Raw genomic sequence first — 23444 nt, 5'->3', positions numbered from 1 at the left:
CAGCTCCGATCACATCACAGCGGTGTGCGGGGCCGTTGCGGGGCGGGGCGGTTTCCGCACACGGGCGGAGCGGGGAAGCGGGGCCGGGCGCTTCCAGCGGGGCGGCGGTGCGGGGAGGGGACGGGGAGGGCGGCGGCAACAAAGGCCGTTCCCCGCCCCCGCGAGCTGCTGAGCCGTCCTTGCGGCACGAAGATGCCCGCGGAGCTGCGGGGCCTCGCGGTGCTGCTGCTGCTGCTCAGCGCCCGCGCAGCGCTGGTGAGTGCGGGGCCACGGCGGGGTGCGGCGCCGGGGGTGGGTGGGGGTCGGCAGCGAGCGGCGGCTGGGGGCCTCCGGGGGGGGGGGGGGGGGTCGAGGCTGCGGGGAATGGCGTTTGAAGGTCACGGGGAAACGCCTTCGGGAGAAGCCGGCGGGGTTGGGGTGTTGGCCGCCCCGGGGGCGCTTTTGGCAGGGGAAGATTTGGGCGTCGGGTCCGGCACGGGATGGAGCGGGTCCTGGGGCGGTGCTGCGTGCGGCGGCTCCCGCACGCGGCTCTCACTGTGCTCGGCTCAGCGGAGCATCAGCGTGGGAAGCCCCTTCCCCTTCCCTTCCACTCCCTTCCACTCCCTTCCCTTTCCCTTCCCTTCCCTTCCTTTCTCTTCCCTTCCCCTTCCCGTCCCCTTCCCCTTTTAGAGGAAAAAGTCCCCATTTCTGGCTGCCCGCCAGTGTGCAACCTGCTGGATTTAATAGCGCCGAGCTTGCCTCACTCCTATGGGGTTTCTCTTTTCTGGTACCTCCCTTCCTGCAGCCCAACTGCTGGGGATGCTCCAAGGTTCGGATGCTTTGGTGGGTTTGGGAAGCTCCAGGGTTGGAGATGCGTTGGTGATGCTCCAGGATCAGGGATGCTCCAGATGGGTTTGGAGATGCTCCAGGGATGCTCCGGGAATGCTCCGGGTTTGGAGATGCTTTGGTGATGCTCCAGCCTTGGTGATGCTCCAGGAGTGCTCTGAGCACAGAGATGCTCCGGGGCTGCAGATGCTCCGCGTGGCTCTCACAGTGGTGGCTGCATCTCTCCAGAGCAGCAGATTCAAAGTGCCTGTTTCTGAGGGGGCTGCTGAGCTCTCACTGAAAGCACCCTGAGGTGTGCGATGTGCGAGCAGCCCAGCCCTGTGCACGCTGTGGGTGATGCAGCCAGCAGCCTTTATTCAGCTGAATGTTGCATTTTTGCCATTCGTTTGGGGCGGATGGGGAGCAGCTCGCTCCATCCCTCCTTGTTGGGACCACTTGAAGCCCTTCATTTCTCTTTCTTCTCCATCTGGGGATCTTTAGTTGGTGGGTGGTAACGCAGCCGTTTGCTGAGGAGCAGAGACAGGAGGGCTGAGGGGAAGTGAATGTGAGGATTGGGATAACGGTCTGTGGGGTTCATTGGGGGTTCACTGGGGACCAGGAGGGACGCGAGGTCTCGCTCTGCTGCTCTTTGCCATCACTGCTATGTTGTTCGGTTGTGTTGGACAAAGTCTCCGCTTTTCTCCTCTTCTTGGAGGCTGCAGGGTGAGGGCAATGCCTGGAAACAGCCCCGTGTGTGACGGCTTCAGAGGGGTGCGATAAGGACTGGGGACCCCCCACCGCCTCATGCATGGGGACGTGGTGACACTGCACCAATGTTGGATCCCCCCGCTGATGTGACTGGGGCTGAGGAAGGCAGCGCTGAGAACTCCTGGGCCATCCCTGCCCACCCCCTCCTTACAGCATTGCTTTGGGCTGAGGTTGAGGTCTGGAACCCTTTGCTGGGCTTATGGAGCGGGGAATGAGCTCAACCCCATAAAGGCACCTGAGAATCCAAAAGTGGTTCTGGGAGCCGGGGAGAAGGGAAGATGGAAGATGGAAGGAGGGCAGGGAAGGGGATGAGCTTCCACCCTGGGTCAGTGATGGGGTCCCGACCACGGAGTGTGGGGTGGCTCTGTGCTGGGGCTGCCAGCCCGGTGCTGTGGGATTTTCCCTTTGTGAGGTCTGCAGAGATCTGAATGGCGTGGCACGCAGTGAGCGTGTGAGGTCTCAGCTTGACTCTTGGGGGGGAGGAGGGGATTTGAACGGCTTCTGCATGTTGGCATCTGCAGGGAAAGCAGAGGTGGGAGGCAGGGAGCAGGGCGGAACAGAGGGCTTTTTGTGGCCGTGCAGAGATCTCCCTCAGTTAATTAATGTGACATTTATGCCGAGCTCCTCGTGCAAAGCCGAGAGGGGCAAAAGCCTTTTGTGGGGTGGGATGGGATCTGAGGGGTTGGGGCTGCGCTGGGCAAAGGGCAGAAAGGGCAGCAGCAGGGGGTCACCGCTCTGAGCACCGAGTTTGGGTTTGGATTTGGGAAGAAATGGGTCTGAGTGGGGGGGGCACAGGGATGCGCTTTTGGGGAACGCGTGGAGCAGGAGGACAGCATCAGTTGGGGTGAGCAGTGTTACCCCATGGCAATGCCACCCAGTGCCTCCCTGCCCACGTTCAGCATCACGATGTGAGCCCTGAGCTGGGAAGTTGGGCCGTGTTTACATCCCCACAATGTGAAACATCTCCCTCCCTCCCTCCCCACAGCTTGGCTGCTGCTCAAAGTGCTCGTTTTCGGATAAAAATAACAGTGGAGATCTCAGGGCTGCCGCTTCTTTCCTGGAGAAGCGAAGGTTGCACTGCTGAGAAATGGGGGGAAATGCTCCGTTTGCAGAAGGATGCTCGGGGCGTGTGGCCCCAGTGCAGTTTTGCCTCCCAGGGTTGGGGCAGTGCTGAGCGGAACTTGCTGGCGAGAGAGTTTATGAGCCAAAAAATGCTGTTTTCTGGAGGAGGAAGAGGAGGGGGGGAGGCAGAGCTGTTCCATGAGCAGCATTGGTCGGGTGGAATAACTGCTGCAAAGTGCTGAGAGGGACGTGCTGCCCCTGCACGCTGTTTGCCGACACGAGCATCCCTTGGATACACCAGGAATACACCCAAGAGCTGCGATTTTTGGGGAAAAGAGAGTGGGAGTTGTGGTCAAATATGGACTTCTACATAAAATCTGTGTTGTTTTTTTTTTTTAAGTTGAGAAATTTATGACTTTCTTTTTTCTCCCTTCTTTTGGAGGCTTTTTGGCACCACGCAGCCTTTAATTTTCCTTCTCCCTCTCGTGCTGCCCGTGCGTTTGCCAAAGGAATGGTGAGAGGACGGGGCTGCGGTGACACCAGAGGTGACAGTTTGGGGGGAGGGAGGACGGCGCTCGGCCCGCTCTGAAGCCCTGGCCCCGTCCCAATGGAAAAAGGCAGAGCTGCCAGGTATTTGTTGATGAAATGGGGTGATTCTGTGCAGCTCTGGCTGCGCTTTCAGCTGGGTCTGGCAGAGAGCGGGGTTCCCTTTTTTGGAGTTGCAGCAAGCTGGGCCGTACAGCAGAGGGACCTGAGCTGGGTCGGATGGCTTTGGAGGATGTGTTGGCACTGGGTTGATGGTGGGGCACTTTCTTCCCTGCCCACTCGGAGCCGTCTGGGGCTTTGGGGAATGCCTGTGTGTCGTGCAGTGGCCCCACAGCTGCCACTGGTGTTGCTGCTTCCTCCTCCTCTCCCTCTCCTGGTTGGGGTAGTGGGGGAGATGTTCCTCCTCGTCCCTAGTATGGCTGTCAAGGGGCTGTGGCATGAAGAACCCCCTCCATTTGTATCCATGAGTGCTAATTAGGCTCTAATTAGCCCCACTTCACTGCCAAAGGTCACAGGACGTCAGCATCCCACTGAGGACCACGTGTGCTGGAGATGCTGAGACTTGCACTGTGCCACCCGGCTGCCTCTGCTCTCAGCCCAGCCCATGTAATTGCTTGCTTTGTTTTATTCTGGCACGAAAAGGAGCTGTTTCTCCCCATTTATCAGCAGACAGCAGGTTTGGATAGTTAGCAGCCCAGCAGGCCTCAATTAGGCTGTGGAGTGGGGCTGCAGAGGCGCAAGCAGGCCAGCCATTGGGGTGTCCCCATGCACTGCATTGTCCCAGTGGATGGAGGTGTCCCCAGCACTGCCCTGGTTGGGGACCATTCCCCGTGCAGCCATCAGTGGGGCAATGGCTTGAGTGCTGAGTACTGTAGAATCATTAAGTTTGGAGCTGTAATTGGGGCAATTCAGTCAGTCCCTCCCCCCCTCTTTACCTTCAATTCAGGGCTAAACATTTTTATTCCTGCTCTCCAAGCATCCGTCTCAGGCTTTTAAGGCCACATACAGGACCCTGCAGAAGGAATCCCGAATATCCCTGCGCTGTTGCCCTTAAAGCTGCCACCCTCACGCCCCAGAGATGCTCGTGCAGAGGTGGGTGCTCCCCAGGTCCTGGTGTGGAGCACCCCCAGGGGTGCTTTGATTTCCAGGAGGAGGAGGAGGGAGGTGAAGGCACTCAGTGCCATAGAGGAAGGAGCTGAAGGGAACCCATCAGCCGTGCCAGGGGCATAAAACATTTATAGCCCTCGAAAATCACCAAGGAAATGTCTGTCTCAGTTAAAATAGCAGGAGCAATTAGAGGGGGATCAAAAAAAGGCCCAAACACAGGGTTTGTGTGTAATTCCAGCGTACAGCTCAGCTCTTTTCCAAGCATTTCTCATCCTCTGCTGGGGCTGCAGCCTCCTGTCCTACAGAACAGGGTGACGTCCAGGCCCAGCTCACTGGGCAGAAACGTCTCCTCCCTAGGGCAGTGCGAGGGGTGGGTGAAGCTCTGGGGCTGCTCCCTCAGCATCTCACTGCCTGGCTTTGTGCTCACCCACTCCTGGCATCGCTCTGCCTCCGTTTCCCTCCTGCCCTGACAGCTCCTGGGCTGTGAGGGGCTGCAGATGTGGGGGATGCTGGGGTGTTGGTTGGAGTGAGCACGGGGGGCTGTGACTCAGCAGCAGCCTGCACCGGGGGTGCTGTGTCCAGCTCTCATGGGTATGGCATCCCTACGTGGGGTTGGGATCCCCATCACCTTATGGAGATGCTGTGCCTATCATCCTGCAAGGATGCTGGTACCCAACCCCACGTTGGGATGCTCATCCCCTGGGGGATGCTGGCCCTTTTGGCAATGTCCCGACCACCCTCTTGCAGAAAAAATAGATTTCTCTTTCTCGCCCCCCCACCCCCTTCTCTGCCCTCTCTGGTCATGACAGAGGAAAGCCAGAGAGCACGCTTCTCTTTCCTCTTGTGTCATCCTGCTGTGTTCTCAGCAGTTGGGCACTACAGAAACTGCTTCGAATGGAGAAAAGAGGCATCAAATGAGGGATGCCTCCTCTTGCATCTGCTGTTTGTTTCTCGCCTGCTTTCAGGGACTGTAACCGAGCTGATGGAGCTCTGAGTCGCTCCCTATGAGTAACGCGGGATGTGCCAGGAAGGGGAGCTGCCCATGGCACGGGAGCTGAGCGCCACCCCTACACGTGGCTTCATGGATGTAAATTCCAAAAGTAGGTCGTGGGCACGCTGGCATTGCAGGCGTTGTCCTACATATGTCAGTTGGGTAATTTATGGGGCTGGGCATCTCGCCTCGCTGCCCCAGGTGTGCTGAGCATCCCTGCCTGCACCGGGCATCGGCGTCAGTGCTTTTCTCCTATGGGGTTTCCTTCCTCCTAGTGACAGCGTGTCGGGGCAGACTGAGGCACCTCTGCATCCCCGTCCCTGGAAATGTTGCTTCCCCATCCTGTGGGGCCCCTTTAAACCAACGCAGGGTCATCCCCATCCATCCTGAGTGGTCCGGGGTCCCTTGGAAACCTGCAGAAGGGGCTGTGAGCAGGTTTGGTTTTGGCAAGTGCAGTATCTTCCTCCCCATCCATCATCATTTCCATGACAACTCAGAGGAAGGAGGGCAGCAGCTCCTTCCAATGCAGCTTTTGAATGCCGTGGTCTGCAGCTCAGGACAGCAGTCAGCAAAGCGCTGCCCTGGATGAATTATTGCTAATTAAACGCTGTAAGAAGGGCTGTTGGGAAAAGGGCCCTCCTCGTTGTCCAGCAGCGTTTGGGGGAGCTGCAGTCTGGGTGGGGGATTCTGCGTTAATCTCTCAGTGGCAAAGCTGCACATGGCGAGCTTTGATGGAGTCCTGATTAATCATTATTAGGAGGTTCATTAGATGTGGCTCAGCACGAGAGGGGCAGCAGGGCTCCTACTGAGCTGCGACAGCTCTGGGATGAGGTGTGGGGCGGTTGTGACAGCGCTGCTCTCCCTCAGGAACCTCAGGAATGACTTTAAAAGCCACCAACATTGGGGTGGACAAAGATTTTCTCCTCTTCACCACGTGTTCATGGAAATACACATTAATGGCAATTCCCACTTTGCTTTTGGGGCCTGTGGCTGTGAAAGGATTGGGGCTCAGAGCAGAGCACCCTGCACACCAGCCCTGGCTCTGTCACCCCATGCTGGAGGACTTTATCACCAGCAAACGGCCGCCTGCCCCCAGCCCAGCCCATCTCCTTCCTCCCACCACCTCCTGATCGCTTTCCAATTGCTTTCCTGATTGCAGCCATGACCAGAAAATGAAATGACATTAAAAAAAAAATAAATGCATAATATACATGTCTATATTTTAAATCCCACAACCTCTCATTGTGGCCGTTCGTGGTTTCAGTTCTGCTGTGGTTTCCACACAGCGTGCGCCGACCCCACAAGCATTGCGGCCCCTCTCGGGGTAGAACTCAGGGTAGAACGCCGCACCGCGCAGCCCCAGGGCTGTGTTTCCCCGTCCCCTGTGCACGTTTCCACCCAGATTCTCCTCCTGCCGGCAGTGCTGAGGTCATTTCGGTCTCCCCGGCGGCGCCAGCGAACAATCGCTCATTGTGCTCCGCGCTCCGTCCTGGGAAAAGGAAGAGGGTGTGAGGCGGTGGAACACCGCAGCACGGGGACGGGTGGGCTGCTGGCTGCCTGCCCCCACCCCTCTGCTCTGAGCTGGCCTCGGGGCCCTCGGCTCGCTCCCGGCCCCGCGGTGGGGTTATGGGATGTCGGCCACGCGGATGCTCTCCGCCCGCATCTCCGCGTTAGGACCGGCGCAGTGCAGCACGTGGCAGCGCATTGTGCATCACCCCAAATCCCCCATAAGGAGACATACACCCTCAGGAAACTTCCCCGTGGCTTTTTTTTCTTGCATTGTTGCCCTGGGAGAGGATTCACTCCATGCCCTTCTTCCTCAGATTAGGGCTCCTGCTGGCTTGTGTCTCGGTGCCATCCCTCTGCTTGGGATCTCCCTGCCCCCTGTGGTTTTCCCCTCTGGGAGATGAGGTCCTGGACCTCTCCTTGTCCGTGCTGGGCAGGATTAGGCTCCTGAGCCATCTGCTGCCTGCCTCACCACATCCCACGCTGGAGACAGGGACGGCAGGGATGGCGTGGCAGGACGGGTGCCACTACTTGGGTTGGGCACATTGGTGCTGATGGGAACAGAGAGAACATCCTCTGGGCATCTCTCACCCGTGTTTAATGAAGCTTCAGCTCAGACCTGTGTGCTGCATCTGGGAATGAAATGGAGAATGGGGGCACCTCCCAGTGGAGATCCCTAGATGGATGCTCCGGGCTGGCACATTGATGTGTTTCAGGCTGTAAATCCCTGTAATGCCACCAGGCTGGGACTGCCAGCAACACCCACATCACCTGGGGGCCAGCGGGCACCGGAGGTTCACTGTGGGGAGGCTCGAGCCTGAGCTGCAGCAGCAATCGGCTTAAGGGAGATAAAGGCACAGGCATGAGGGGGAGAGGGAGGTGGTGTGGTCTGGGTGTGAAATGAGTGGTTTGGAGTCTTGGCATTGGGTTCTGGGGGACTCCTGTGTGACACCAGGCAGGTCACCCAGGGGCTGCCTTGTCACCATTGCCCTAATGAGGACAAGGCTGGACTAATGGATGATGATGGATGCCAGCATCGAAAGACATCATTTTTTGGGAGTGGGGAGAGCAGTCTGGGAAGGGGATCACAGCATGTTTTTCCTCTCCAGGTAAAGTCTGGCCATGGAGTCCTTGCTCCTACAACTGGAAAAATTCATGTCAGAGCAATGGGCTGGCCAGGAACGTTGGGATGTGCTGGGATAGGAGGGATGCAGGAGGCTGGAGATGCTGAGGGCCAGATAGGGTCAGCACGCAGCTGATCCTGGTCCAACCTTGGGTTGATTGCTCTGATTGCACTAATTTCCAGGGAATTTGTTAGGAAATCATCCATACCACCTCTCTGCTCCATCCCCACTGTGAGCCCTGTGGACACCCCTGCTCTGGCAGTGGGCACGACGAGCATCCTTTGAGCATCCAAACATTTTCTGTAGCATCCCCATCACGCTGCAAAGCCAGCATGTATGGGAGGAAGGGAACTCGTTCATTCCCTGGTGTTGAGCCAAACTGTACCAAGTCCAACCACAACCTCGTTTTAATTCTGCAAGTGTGCTTCCCCCATCCCTGTGTTTTCTGCACCCTCCTGCAACGCGTCCCTGGGGATGCCATGAGCTGCAACAAATCCCAGAGGTTAATGATGTAAGGTGCCAAAAATAGCGCCTTTATCTATGAGTGTGTGTCCTTGTGCATTTTTATGGAAGCAAGCAGAAAGGGGAGCTGGGAGAACCACAAAGCCTGGACTGTGTGCTGTGATCCTGCATGGGCGCTGAGCTGTGCTTTGGGGTGCACAGCCTGATGCCTGGGGATGTCTGTTGCTCACATGCGTGCCTTTGGTATAATTTCAGCAAAGCCTTCCCAGGTAAATCCTCCATTTATTACACCATAAAACCCACCAAATGCACAGGGCTGGGGCTTTGTGCCCTCCCCCATGGCACGCACAATCTGCCAGGAGCTGCGGGTAATCCCCTGCTCCAGCCTTAATCCCACTCTGTCCCTCGCTGAACTGCCCACGGCTGTGAGCACGGGGTGCTCCCACGTTTGCTTTCCAAGAAGCCCCAGGGAGGATGAGAGCAGCACCAAAGGGATTCAAGATCTACAGGTGTGTGGTGCAAACCCATGGGGTCTGAGCACCCCACCCACAAGGAACCCCAACAGCATGAGCTGAAGGTCTGTCTGTAGGTTGGTTGCTTGGTTTTCTTGGTGCTTTTTTCCTCCCATTTTGGGCTCTGTTGCACCAACACACCCAGTTTGTGACTTTTCGTCCCACGAGCACAGGCTGTGTGCAATGAGGATGTGCTCCCAGTTGGCTGCAGGTTTGCCTCAGTTTCCTTTCCCTTTCTGTCTGGAGATCAGTGAGTTGGGGAAGGCCATGCCTCTTCTCAGAGGTATCTCTCAGGAACTGAGTGCTGCTTGGGTGCTGCTGTGACCATGGATGGTGGAGATGGATAATGGAAACTGCACTGCTCCCCAGGAATATCCATAAGCAACGCCATCTCAGCCTCATGAGCATCTCAGCTGGGTGAACTGCTCTGATGGTGCAGAGCCAACACGTAAAGCCTCTCCCAGAGGTTCAGGGCTGGGGCTGTGCTAGGAAATGTTGCCTTGAGGATGCTGTGCTCCATCTCTCCAGCACAGCATTGAAAAGCTGCCATCCTGTTTAGCGTATCAACCATAATTATTGTTGGAAGGGCAGAATGGAAACGGTTTGTTTAGTTACATTTCATTAAAAGAACTTCATCTGGGGGCAGGAAACAATGAGGCTTAGGCTGTATAAATATTTGAACAGTGCTTTCCAGCAACATAACCCCTTGGTGTGTGCATGTGTGCACGCACGTGCCTACAGCCCAGGTCAGATGCACATGGATGGGTAACTTGAAACATTTCCCATTGCGTGCCAAAATGCTGAAAATCCCCCATTCCTGGTGGTGGCTCAGCCAGAGCTTTAGTTGGTTTTGTCCATTGGCAGAAGCTTTGCTCTTGTATAGGGCCTGACCCCTCCCACCCATTTATTTTCTCAGTAAAATGAGCCCTCGGGGCTGGAGGAGCTTCCTGGGCAAAGTAATCAGAGATGGCAGCGCTGGGATCAAGGCTCCACGCTCGGATGGGTTTGGGAGCTTTCCTTTCATCTGGAAACCCGAGCTCTCTTGGTGTGTGCAGACAGTGGGATCCTGGGGGCTGCATTTCGGGTGGTCCCCACTGCTCCACGCTTCACTTCTGCAAAGTTTTGCTAAATGCTTGAGCTGCTCCGTGCAGGGGAATGTCTTTTGCTTTCCCTTTAATTGCGTTTCTATTACTTTTTATTGCACATTGTGTTGCCTAAAATTATGATAGAGTGGGGAGCACGGCTGAATGGTGCTATTGGAAGCAGATTGATTGCATTTGCAAACAAATAGTTGCAACAGATAGAGCTCAGGGTAGGCAAATATCACCTAAGTCCCAGTGTGGAGTAGGGAGAAGAAATGCCTTTTTTTCTCTTTCTCAAATTCAGGTGCTCCAGCACATATGAATGCACGCATGCATGTATTTGCTTTTCAGGAGTTAACCCTCCCATCCAACTGCATCCCCACTGCAACATCTCCCAAACCACAGCAGTGAATCAGTGCATGCCCCTGGGAGCACCCAACCCAATATTCAGGTCGGCTAAACAAGGTGTGGTGCCCCATCCCTGGAGATATGCCCAAGGCCAGACTGGATGTGGCCCTGGGCAACCTGATCTGGGAGGGGTGGGGAGCAGCCTATAGCAGGGATTGGAACTGGATAATCATAAAGGTTCTTTCCAACCTAAGAAGTGGGGGAAAAGAGATAAAGTCCTATTTTCCAGCTCTTTGGAAGGTTGAATCTCAGCTGGGAGAGCGAGCTCTGAAATGCTCCTTTGTGGAAGGTGAGAAAAGCTCAAGACGGTTTTGCACATTAAGCTGCAATAGGATTACGGAGCCGAGCAAATTAAATCAATTCTGGGCTGGGTGGGGAAGTCCTGCATGGTTTGTTTAAGCTGCTGGGTTGTCTCTGAGGTGCAGAACCACCCATCCACAGAATGGCTGGTGTCTGAGGTGACCCCATCCATTGGGTGGTTGGCACTTGGGGTGATCCTGTCTGCCGTGTGGTTGGCATTTAGGGTGACCCTATTCATGGAGGTGTTGGCACTTACATTGACCCCATCCCTATGGAGCATTCTTACCTGCCTGATGCAGTCCCATTCACTGGGCTCATTTGTACCTCTTCAGCGGGTGTTCTGCATGCAGCAGGAGGTGGTGCTGTGTTTGGGGGTTTGTTGTTGTGTCTTTTCCCCACCATCTCCCTGGAGGGAGAAAGCGGAGTGTGCTGGGAGAGGAGGTGTTAGCAACAATTGATGTCAGGAGGTTTGCTATTTTTCATGCCAGCTCTGGCTTGGGGATATTTTATTATGTTGTGGGGTAAGATCTGGCAGTAATCCACTGAAGCATGGGAATAAAAGATGATACTGGAAGCAGGTGATCCCGAGGAGGAGGAGAATGCAGACAGATGTGCTAAGAAACGTGTGGATGCAGTACCTGGAGACTTGGTGTAGTGGGCAATATTGGTGATAGGTGGACAGATGAAATTAGAGGTCTTCTCCAACCTGAATGATTCTATGACTCTAAGAGCTGTAACTGGTCTGGGATTGAGGCGGTGAGGATGCAGCCTTCCCATGTGCAGGAAGAGCATTTCCCACCAGCATCCTGCACCCCCAGAATCCAGCACTGCCTTTTGGCCATCCTACTTGGCTTTGCTATGGACACCTCCAGCTCAAGCAGCCTCCACGGTCGCTGCCATCAGTCCTGCTGTCAGGAGCAGCTTGCTGACACATTTATTTTTAACTCAGCCTTGGATCAAAGCGTGGAAATGCAGCAGTTTCGTAGTGGGAAAAGAATTGTGGAGTCTTTAAGGTTCAGAAACAATGTTTTCGTTCCAACTTTATGTTCGAGTTAATATTATTTCAACTGTTTATAGTATCACTAAATCATGTGCTGGAATGAGTTATTAAGGTTTTATATAGAAAACACCAGAAAGGTGCTCTCAAGGACTGATAGACTGAAAATATCCCCTGGAAAATATCATAGAAATGATCAACACTGTTCCTGTGGTCTGTTCTCAGTTTAACGTGTTGAGGTAATGGCATTCAGCCACGGACAGATTGCTGACCTGCATGCATGGGTTGTGTCCATTTGAGCTTTCCAATGCTGCTGGCTTTGGCATGCTCCCTGGGCTGTGGGGTCCCAGTGGGGCACACAGAATTCTGTTTCCCAAGGGGGGTCCCCATGTCCTTTTCCTGTGACCTCATTGGGAAAGGAATTTCGGAGCTGTTAGGGGTGGGTGTGCCCAAGGAAATCTCCCATTGCCTGCACACTCAGTGGATGCTGCGTCGCCATGGAGGAGGCGGTCTCCATGGCAACCGTTGCCATGCCGATGGCTACCAGAGAAGGACCTGAGAGCATCCTAGGGAGGTTTGCCAGCCTCTCCCTGATGCTGAGGATGGATTTATAAGGCACCCTTCCTCCCAGCGTGCAAGGCAGACGTTTGGCAGCAGGACGTGTCCAGAGATGTGCAGGGCTGTGCAGGAGGTGGCAGGACACGTTAGTTCCTTGGTTTCCCAGCAAACAACCCATGCTGCTGTGCTGGGCATCTCAGTGGGACCCTCTTCCCAATCAGTACATTTTTTTTCTTTGTAAAATGATGTCACCTATCTTGATAAAAGGGGGAGGAGAGGGAAGGATGGGGCACCTGCTGTGCTGGGACATAGATGCACATGGACAGCACAGAGGAACTGAAGCCTCTCTAATCTCCGGCTCAGCTCTGATGGGGCTGGGCCAAAGGGCCTGAGCTCTCTCTCACTTTCCAAGGCTCTTAGTGCAGAACTTGGCTGTGATTTCTGCTGCTGCAGCCCCTTGGCTGTGGTTCCCAGCCAGTCCTGCCAAGCCAAGTGTGGAGGCATCAAGGGGACAGTAGGTCGGTGTCATCATGTGTCCACGGGAGTTTCAGGCAGCTGGAAGTAAATTGGCCATTGCCTTTGCCACTGGGAGCAGGAAGACACGTGCCCTGGCATGGCACATATGCAGCTCATCCTGAGGCAAAGGAGTAATTAGTCCCCATCACTGCTGAGTCTAACTGGGCTCAGCCCCACTGAGCGATGGAATCGGCTGTGGTGCTCTTTGTGTAGCTTGGTATTGATGCCCTTGTGCACCAATCTCCATCATCTCTGGGACTTTCCCTGTGATTCATCACCATGGGACCACCAGGACCAAGCCCTGCTTGCAAACTGCACTGAGAACTGTCCAAGTTGCTTTGATTGAATCTACTCCCTTGCTCAGCTGAATTTTGTTCTCTGCAATGGGGCAGGCACACACTACATGTTCTCATTCACATCTCTGCAGTGCTCCAACATCTTTTGGGCAAAATGCATCCAGGGCACACACTGGCTCAGCCAAGACTCCATCCATGGGATGGGTGGGTGGATGGATGGATGGATGGATGGATGGATGGATGGATGGATGGATGGATGGATGGATGGATGATGGGATGAATGGATGGTGGGATGGATGGATGGGTGGATGGATGGATGGTGGGATGGATGGATGGGTGGATGGATGGATGGTGGGATGGATGGATGGTGGGATGGATGGATGGGTGGATGGATGGATGGATGGGTGGATGGATGGATGGATGGATGGATGGATGGATGGATGGATGGATGGATGGATGGATGGATGGGTGGATGGATGGATGGTGGGATGGATGGATGGATGGGTGGATGGGCACATGCTGGGCCTGTCCTCCTGATTTTTCATTTCCCCATCCAAGCACTGGGAACTGATGGCTGGAGCTGCCTCATCTGGTTCCAATTTAAGAGAGAAATGAGCTCGGCAGAGCCGGGCCATGTGGCTCCCATTACAGAGAGGCTGTGCAGGTCAAGCAGAGAGAATACGACCTCTGGGGAGCTCAGCAGGTTACCCAGCAGGGCCAAGGAGTGGGCTGGGGTGCGGCTGTGTTATGGGCTCCTGGTTTCCTGGTGAGCCTCAGTACTATTAGCATAAAAAGTTGCTAAGGTCTAGGATTAAGTGACAGCCTTAGTCTCTTAGCAGGCTTTTAACAGAAGACAGATGCAAGTTTCTGGGCATCCCTGTCTTCTTTGGAAGGCTTTAAAGTCTGGCCATGCCATACCCAACAAGCACAGGATTCAGAAGGCAAATGAAAGCAGCTCCAAATGTTTCTTCTCCCAGCTCTCAGACCTTGCAATTGAGACATCATTCATTTAGCAATGTCATTTGCACTCATCCTTTGTTTATCATTCTTTTCTGGTTTTTTACCCTCTCCTCACCAGAAGCTGGAGCTCGAGGCTGTACAGATCAGCGCAATGAATATGAAATCTCTTGAGCTCATCTTGCTATCACCAACTTGGTATACCTTGATTTCCAAGGAGGGAAATGAGGGGTGAGGAGGCAGCAGGAGCCTGACCAGCAGGCTTGTCCCGCACTGAACCACTTTAACATTTCAAAACTCATTTCTATTTAAATCTGGAATAGAAACAAAGAAACCCAAAGCTGTTACAGAGAGGTACAATCCCATAATAGCAAAGGGGGCCCTTCCACCCCTTCGCTTTAAGTGTGAGCACCAACCTGGCTTCTTACATCTTGAAACATCTGATGCTATCTTATAGATCAAAGCCTCCTTGTTTGGGTTGTAATGAAGTGTCAAACTGTTTCCCTGCAACACAAACAAGAGACACTTTGATCTGCAAACAAGATGCTTAAGAGCGCTATGAGCGAGGGCCCTTCAAGTTTTAGCAGCGCCATGGAGCAGCGGAACATTTGAAGTTTGACGTCGTGTCGTACTGTCACTTCGCGGGTTGTGGCAGCTGATAGCGTGCATTAATGCCAGAAATCACGTGAAAATCGTCTAAAAGCAAACAATAGCTGGAGAACTAAAACAAGATTTTTTCTAACACTTTCCAAAAACAATTAGTTCAGTTTTTTCCCTTTTCCAGAGGGCTCTTTCCTCAGGAAATGTTATCAGAGTCAATGTGCACTTTCCACAGAATGTCACCTTGCCTTAAAGATTTGCCACAGGGAATTATTTGGGGGGGGGAAGCGGTTTGGAGCAGCTCGACTGGAGAGCACTGCCTGCAGTCCCCTCCCTTGGTGCTCTGTTGGTTGCTCTCCTCATCCCATCCATTTAACCCCATCCTGCAGTGCCCGTTGCAGTTGGTTAACGCAGCTCCTTTCTCGGCTGCAGGCTCAGCGCTGGCGCAATGAGAACTATGAGAGGCCAGTGGACCTGGAGGGCTCCGGGGACGATGATCCCTTCGGGGATGATGAACTGGATGACATCTACTCGGGCTCCGGCTCAGGCTGTGAGTAGCTGCAGGGCTCCCAGGGGAAGGCATGGGGTCATGGGGTGGGGTTTGGTGGGACTGAAGCTGTGGGATGGGGGGAGTGGATTGCTCTGTGCCCATCTCCCCAGCAGCCCTCCTGTTCCCTCACAGCCAAAAGCAAAGGGAACAGTACTAAGTCTGGGCTCAAGTGCTTCCACTTCCCACTTTGGTCTCTGGCCCTACCAGGCAGGATTAGTCCTTTTCTAACAGCCTGTACTGGTGTTTTAAAGGTTGACCTGAGAGAGGGGCTCTGGCTAATACCTCAAAATCTGCATCCCTTGTCTTCTGCTGAACCCACGACTGCTCTGTGCTTTCTGATTTTCGGGTGTGAGGCCACATGGCCAGCCAGTCCCGGAAAATGCCCACTTCATCCTCTGCTCTTCTCTCACTCTTCCAGATTTTGAGCAGGAGTCGGGGTTGGAGACAGCAGTCAGCCTCACCGCGGACACATCCATCCCTCTGCCCACCACAGTGGCCATGCTGCCTGTCACCTTGGTGCAGCCCGTGGCAACTCCCTTTGAGCTGTTCCCCACGGAGGACACGTCCCCTGAGCAAACAACCAGCGTCTTGTATATCCCCAAGATAACAGAAACACCAGTGATCCCCAGCTGGAAAACAACCACCACCAGTCCCACTGCCAGTGACTCTCCCAGCACCACAGCCACCACCACCACGGCTGCCACCACCACCACAACCACCACCACCATCAGCACCACCGTGGCCACCGCCAAGCCCACCACGACCCAGAGGTTCCTGCCTCCCTTTGTCACCAAGGCAGCCACCACTCAGGCCACCACCCTGGAGACACCCACCACCTCCATCCCCGAAACCAGTGTGCCGACAGAGGTGACCACATCACGGCTTGTCCCCTCCAGCACGGCCAAGCCGAGATCCCTGCCAAAGCCAACCACCTCCAGGACTGCAGAACCCACGGAAAAAAGCACTGCCTTGCCTTCCAGTCCCACCACGCTGCCACCCACAGAAGCCCCCCAGGTAGGAGGCAGGAGCCCTTCTCACCTGCTGAAGGGCTCAGGACTATGGGTGAAGCCATTAGATGGCAATGAGGAGCTTTTAGAGTGGCTGAATCCTGAGCCAGCCATTCAGGTTGGGTTCTTCCCAGCTCTGCAGAGAGCAGAATGTTTTGTGGGATGGAGAGGGGAGATGGAAGGGTGGGGGCACAGAATCATAGAATCATTATGGTTGGAAAATCTCTCTTAGATCACCAAGTCCAACCTCAACCCATCCCCACCATGCCTACTAACCATGTCCCTCAGTGCCACATCTCCACACTTCTTCAGCATCTCCAGGAGTTGTGACTCCACCGCTTCTCTGGATAACCTGTTCCAATGCATCATCACTCTTTCAGAGAAGAAATTCTTCCTAATATCCAACCTGAACCTTCACTATCCAGCACCTTCACTACCTAGAGCACAGGGATGGGGTTGATAATGCAAATGCCCCAGAGCTTCTTCCCCAAGCAATAGGAGGGCAGTTTGTGGGCAGAAATGGGCTTTCCCCTGGGTTCAGTTGCTGAGCTCACTGTCCTGCAGCCCGGCTCACAGCCTGGAACTGGCAGACCCGACCACTCTGCAGTTCCCACTTGAGCACTTGCAGCCCATCGGGCTTCTAGGGTGAGGGATTTAATCCAACTGCTCCGTCTCTCATTCAGAGCCCCTAAGGGGCCTTTTGAAAACCTCTTTGACTGAAAGGTGGAGTGATTTGTCTAAACTAGTCCCTCTTTTCCGGGTATGTATATATGTGCATAGCGCTCCAGGCTCCTGCTGACCTTCAATTAATCTCTGTCACAAATCCACGTGCTTGTGGAAGCAGTGAGCCGTGCTCTGTGCCAGGGGCTCTGTGACATGGAGAGGTTTCCGTCTCATCTGCCCTGGTTTCATCCCCAAACTGCTTATTGCTCATCCCCATTTGTAATGGACTGAGGGAGCCATTTGTCCGACAAAAGAGATGTTCTGGGGGAGCTTTGCTTAGGGATGCTCTGTGGGATCAGCTCAGCATGCAGCAGGGGGAGGAAGCAGGTCAGGATGGACTTGTCCCCAAGGATGCTGTGAGTGTGGGGATGTGCAAGAGGCAATGTATAGATGAGGATTGGGCTGGAGGACAGCAGGGTGATGGGACCCTCCTTAGATCTCCATACGAGGCCATAGGTGGGAGCTTGTGTGTTTCAAGAGCACCTGGATGGGGACTGGACAGAATGGTCCTGCTTGGCTAAAGAGACCTTAGCTTTTAGGTGACAGTCACGATGTGGGATTGTACTGCTCTCTGCAATACAGCCATCCACTTTGGTGACACAGGGAAGGGACACTCCAACGTTAACCCTCATGTTCCCCACCATGGTATCACACGCCCTTCCTCCAGCCACACTGGTGCTGCTGGAGACACGAACCACCTGTAAGTCCTTGTTCCCTGCTCCACCTTGTCCTTTCCTCCAGGTGGAGCCAGGGGAGTTGACGACGGTCCTCGGTAGTGACCTGGAAGTCCCAACCAGTAATGGCCCCAGCGGGGACTTCGAGATCCAGGAGGAGGAGGAAACAACTCGTCCTGAGCTGAGCAATGAGGTGGTGGCAGTGGTGACACCACCAGCAGCACCAGGGCTGGGCAAGAATGCGGAGCCGGGGCTCATCGACAACACGATAGAGTCGGGCAGCTCAGCTGCTCAGCTCCCCCAGAAGAACATCCTGGAGAGGAAGGAAGTGTTGATAGGTGAGAGAGGAGCACATGGGTTGGTGGGAGGATGGAGGGCTTGGCCTTCAGCAAGGTGCTGGGGTGGTGCTGGGGCACACAACCTCACCCGTCCCAATAGATGGGTCCTGTCTATCCTTCACAGTAACCAGCACACTGTTGCAGCTCCTCGAATCACACAAATTGCACGAGGCCACCCTCACATTCAGTTTTAAGCATGAATTCAGCTCATAAAGCAAAGAAACAAGCTGAACCCAGCCCAATTTCCCTCCTGACAGCTCTGCTGCTTTCTGTTCCAGCTGTGATCGTCGGCGGTGTGGTAGGAGCCCTCTTTGCTGCCTTCCTTGTCATGCTGCTCATCTACCGGATGAAGAAGAAGGACGAGGGCAGCTACACATTGGAGGAACCCAAACAAGCCAACGTGACCTACCAGAAGCCGGACAAGCAGGAGGAGTTCTACGCGTAGGACAAGAGCCTGGCATGCCTCACCTCCCTGCTCCTGCTCCAAACTCTCCCTCCTCTCCTCCATCCCGTCTCTTTATCTCTCTTCTCTTTTGGATCAGACTGTGAATTTAAAAAGCAAAAAAAACCAGACAAACAAAAAAACACAAAAGGAGAAACCGTACCTTTGGCGCGAGGAGATGCCACGTTGCGGATGGCGGATGGAGCTCACGGGGCTTTTCCCACCTCCTGGTGGACTCTGGGATCCGGACACCTTGTACCAGCCCTAGGGTTTGGATTTATCTTCTTTTTTTTTTTTTTTTTTTTTTTTTTTTTCCTATTGGAAAGAAAGGAGGCTTATTTTTTCTCTATCTCTATTTTTTTTTTTTCCTCATTTTTATTTTTTGAATGGAGCTGGTTACTTTGCGGGAATTCCTTTTTGCTCCTAGCTTCTGTTTGAAAAGAGGATGTAACTCTCAGATATGCTTTGAACCTTGAAAAAGCACAAGGGGCTGGAATACCTGGTGCCCTGGGATTTGCTCTTGGTATGAGGGAACAAAACCAAACAAAACCACGGCCTTCCCATCTGGAGAATTCATGGAGCACCAACAAGCCGTGTTTGGGTTCCTCATGTGGATCCACTCTGGCCACCAGCACCCTTTGCTGCATCGCTGTGCACAGCCAGAGACCCGATGTCCCTAGAACCCATGTGGTGTTGGCGTGGTGTGGAGCAGGGCCTGTGCTTTTGCTGGGTTTTCACTGTGACCAATAAAGCTCAGCTTGCGCAGCCCCTCTGGCAGCACTGATTTTCAAATGGTGTGGAATGGCCCTTCGTGGGGAGCTGGCATGGGGTGGGAATGCAAACTTGTTTGGCTGGGGTGATGTCCTGGAGCTCAGCAAGGGAAGAAAGGAGAAACAAGAGGCACTAAATGACAGGAGTCAAGCAGGGGGACCCAATGACAGGAGCACAGAGCTGTTTGAGGGCGTCTTGGAGCAGAGTAGATCATCTGCATGGCTTTGGTGAGCCCCAGTGCTGAGCATTTCTATTCCTTTGGTTGAATTTTAATTCCCGTGGGGATCAGCTCAGGGCAGCCCACAAGCAAAGAGCCCAGGAGCTGTTGTCAACCACGCAATGCTCTCCCTTCTGTCTGTCCCCAACATGCAGAGCCCAACCATGCCTTCGAGAAGGGCTGAATCTTGGAGTGAGCTCCCTGCACAGAAAAGTCAATTAGATATTTCAATTAGTTGGCTTTTAATTAGCTGAAGCACTGCTTGCCGTGCAGCTGAGGATCTTTGTTTTAACAGTAGCTGCGATCTCAGCAGTGTCCTGTGGAGATGTTGGCTTTGCTCTTAGAGCAGTTTAAACAGGAGAACAACACAAATATCACTTTGTCCAACTTTGTTGCACCACGAATTGACCTGCATGGGCACAGTAACACTTTGTCCCCTCCAGGACATGAGTGCATACAGGGATTTATCACCCTGCTGGAGGCTGCAAGACGGCAGAGCTCCTTTTTGTGTTGGGAATTTGAGAGTCTGAATGCATGTGTGAATATATATATACATATATATATATACACACACCCACATACATATAGAGTTTGATAAATATACATATAATGTGAAACAAAACCCCTGTTAATCTGTTGCACTGCATACAGCGGCTGAGCTGGGCCTGGTGGTTGTGAAGAGCTGAGGTTTGCACATCAGCATTCGGTCCCTGAGCTCACTAATGGTCTTATTGCACCATAAGGAGCACAGCCCAGCTGTAACAATCCCAATTTTAGAGATGTCAGCCTCAAAACAAACGTCGTTTTTGTTCTCTGTGTTCAGAGAAGGCTGTTCTGCTGGCTGCCTTGAATGGGATGCTGAAGGTGCTGGGGTACGTGTGTGCATATATGCAGCCATTATGAATTCTGTCATCATGAGGATGAGGATGTTCTGAAGGTGACCACGTGGCTGAGGAAGGCTGCTGTTGGCCCCAAGGGCCGCTTCCGAGCTGCTCAAAGAGCTGCTTAATGGCTTTGTGTTTCTGCTCCCAAAGGCCCCCGGCTGTTGGTGCACGGCAGAAATGGAACCTCCATGGTAGCACGAGTTGGGTATGGCAGGCATCCAGGCCACCCAAAATCACTGTCTTTTGGAATAACGTGGACTTAATCTTTTGAGCTTACATTAAGGGAAAAAAAGTCAACCCTTCCAGCTTAATCTTTTAAATGCTGCTTTTCTTAGCTGCTTCCCTAATCTTCTTCATTCCATTTTTTTCCCCTCTAATAGTCTGAACTTCTATAATACAATTTTTTATTCACTCAAGCTTAACCTCGGTTCGCTCAGCTGGTGTTAAGTTGTAATCCTGGCACTTAAATCCGTGACAGTTCCAGAAGTGAGGAAGGCTGGCAGCAGGGAGAGGAGCTGGGCAGATCTTCCTCATACAGCCATTAAAAGCAGGAGATCACAGGCCAAAAGGAAGGTGAAGCCAATTAAATGCATAATTAGAATTGACCAGGCTTCGTTCGTTATCCTCTTCTCCTACATGGTTGCTCAGAAACTGCAGAGATGTGGTCACAAGGAGGGCTCCTCTGGGGGTGGAGATGAGTCTGGGTGGGATGGAGCTGACCATGAGGAAGGTTCAGTTCCAAAGAAATGCAGACGCCATCAGTTCAGTGTCATGGGAAAGGACAAAAACCGACGGTGCTCTGAGGATGCGAGCAGCCCCATTGGTGTAGAAAGGCTTTTCCTTCTGCTTCCCCATGTCTTTGATGGAAGAGCCTTTGCTGTGCATGCCTCTGTATTTTAGGAGAGCAACGGGACACAGCTGGCATCAGCCAGTGCCAAGACTCAGCCAGGCTGGGTTTTTCATGGCTGGGATTGGGTCACCCCTTTCCTCTGAAATCTTTCATTTCGGACCTTTCAAGAATAAGCAGCAGGACTTGACACAAATTTCCCATTCCCTCCCCATTTTGCCCATTGGGTGGCAAAATCCCCCCTCTTCGCTCCATGCAAACCTTGGCTCCTGCTCCCAAGAGTTATCTGACCTCTACCAAGAGCCACCAGCACAGAGGCTATAATGGGAGCAAACCCATCACCGAGCAAACTGATGGATTCTTGTGCTCCTTTCCTCTTTGTAGTTACAACCACATCTGGGTTTGGAGCTTTCCATGGGGTGCTGCCAGCTCCCAGAGCGACGCTGACAATTCACAACTGAAATTTTCACTCAAGGCGGTGGGGATGTCTGTGGCATGTGTGTATGTATGTATATATATGTGTATGTAATTAATATATATGTATATATGTATATACGTGTGTGTGCAACGCATGCACGCGTACACAGCTTCAATGCAAACTGCGCCTAACAGGGAAGGGCTGCTGGGGGCTCCTTCCTTCACCACGGCTATGGGAGCAAGGAGCTGGTCCTGCCTCCCCAGCTTCCCCAAGGCTGAGGCAAGGAGCCCTGCTGCCTCCTGCCCCTTTCCATGGCTGGAGCTGAAACAGAGCCCAAAACCCACGATGAGACCCCCAAACCCACGTGGCTCTGCTTCCCCCCACGTACTGTGCCTGCAGCTCCACGGCCGTACCCACACTCCGTCCCTATAGAGAAGTCTCAGTCTGGAGTTACCAGATCTTTTTTTTTTTTTAAATATATATAATTTTTACTATTATTATTATTATTTTCTTAAAATTCACCCTAGGAGACGCCCATGCAATGCCCAGATTTATCCCCCCCCACCTCGCAAACAGCTCCATCACTGCATTTCCAAAGACCTCAGGGGTACCAGCGACCCTCTGGGTGTTGAGCACCCCCTGGTCTAAGTCATAAATGTACAGCTGACAATCAAAACTGACAGAAATGCTGACTTTAGAAATAAATGTATCCATTGCAGTTTGATAGAACTTTTTAAAATCACATGCTTGTCTCTCGCGAGTGCTCACCACCAGGATAAATCACCACCCATTGGTCCTTCTGTAAATAAACATGAAACATCCTTGTATAAATTAAAAAGAAAAAAAGAAAAAAAAATAATTTAAGAAAATCCACTGATATATGTCCAAAAAATTATCCCTTTCCAGAAGATTTAAATAATTTAAAGAAAAAGGAAAACCCAATGATGTGTGAGCTCCACTTCACGTTTTCTCTGGAGCTGATTTAAATTCCCAATAGGAGAACAAAAACTCTTTAAGGGTAGAAGGAACTACGAGTGTTTTACCTTATAGTGAACATGGGAGGGGAAAAGAAAAATGCATGTAAATATTTTTAATAGGAAACATACCTTAAACAGAACCTTTTTTTGTATGTACATAACTCTTCTAGAGTTTAGTACTTAAATTGCTTCATAGTGTCTGTTTAAAAAATGAAAAATAAAATAAAATGTTTGTTAATTGTTTTTGTTCTTACTCAATGGCCAAAACTTTAAAAATAATAATTAAAAAAAAAGACTATAAAAAATAATCTTTGCCAATGGATCTAGCACTGTAATGGTACTGTCTATTTTTTTTAATTATTTCTGTGCTGTGCCCATTTATAAAAGGAAAAAAAATAAAAATAAAGTCATTTAAACATTGCCTGCCCAGCGCTTCGCCTGCTTTCTTGATGCCACAGGTTTTGGCCATGCCAGTGTGAGATGCAAGGGGAGAAGATGTCACTTGTTGGGGTGTGGTAGTGGCAGGTGAGGGATGGAAGCTAATTAATGGTCTCCATGGCAATGCCATAGAGCTGCTGATGAGCCACACCACCCTGATGCGTGTGACCAGGGTGCAGGGAGGTGTGGGCCACCATGTCCCCATATGGACTCGATGATCTCTGAAGGGTTGGATCTTCCAACCCCTGCAATTCTGTGATTCTGTGATGCTCAAGTGTTGCCATGTCCACACGTGTCTCCAGCAAGTGGCTGGGCACTGGGCACTGCTCAGTAACTGTGAGAAACTCATTATAAATCTCCACGATGACTGGAGAGTCCAAAATTAATGCCTTATTTGATGCCTCACTTTGCAAAGTATCGGACCAGGAAAACTGATTCCTCCATGGTTCAGAAGCAAAGGCACAGGAACAGCATCAACGTTTAGCTGGGCGCCCAGTGCTGAACACTTCATGGGGCACAGCTGGGAAAGATGAAGATGGATGAAGTCCTTTGAGATGGAAGG

General features: G+C 52.7%; 1 protein-coding gene across 2 annotated transcripts; it reads left to right on the top strand.

Moving 5' to 3' along the window:
* The first annotated feature begins 116 nt into the window (after positions 1 to 116).
* Positions 117 to 22336, top strand: SDC3 (syndecan 3). 2 transcript variants are annotated; one of them, XM_052699076.1, is made up of 5 exons: positions 117 to 255; positions 15029 to 15146; positions 15565 to 16160; positions 17618 to 17888; positions 18167 to 22336. In XM_052699076.1, the coding sequence occupies exons 1-5, from the start codon at positions 193 to 195 to the stop codon at positions 18331 to 18333; spliced, it is 1215 nt and encodes a 404-aa protein (XP_052555036.1). In that variant the 5' UTR covers positions 117 to 192; the 3' UTR covers positions 18334 to 22336. The 2 variants fall into 2 exon arrangements, with proteins under 2 accessions (XP_052555036.1, XP_052555035.1); XM_052699075.1 differs by lacking the exon at positions 117 to 255 and adding an exon at positions 503 to 822.
* The last annotated feature ends 1108 nt before the right edge of the window (positions 22337 to 23444 follow it).

This window comes from Tympanuchus pallidicinctus, unplaced genomic scaffold, assembly GCF_026119805.1.
Source record: "Tympanuchus pallidicinctus isolate F22 unplaced genomic scaffold, pur_lepc_1.0 scaffold35, whole genome shotgun sequence".
NCBI classification, from domain to species: Eukaryota; Metazoa; Chordata; class Aves; order Galliformes; family Phasianidae; genus Tympanuchus; species Tympanuchus pallidicinctus.
The sequence above is the reverse complement of the archived record's forward strand: the minus strand, read 5'-3'. Positions and strand labels throughout refer to the sequence as shown.

Bases quoted from the DNA above. Each gene is read 5' to 3' on its own strand.
- SDC3 (XM_052699075.1), top strand. From the start codon at position 748: ATGGGGTTTCTCTTTTCTGGTACCTCCCTTCCTGCAGCCCAACTGCTG. The intron at 16,161-17,617 runs GTAGGAGGCAGG...CCTTTCCTCCAG, and splicing joins CACCCACAGAAGCCCCCCAG to GTGGAGCCAGGGGAGTTGAC. The intron at 17,889-18,166 runs GTGAGAGAGGAG...TTTCTGTTCCAG, and splicing joins GAGGAAGGAAGTGTTGATAG to CTGTGATCGTCGGCGGTGTG.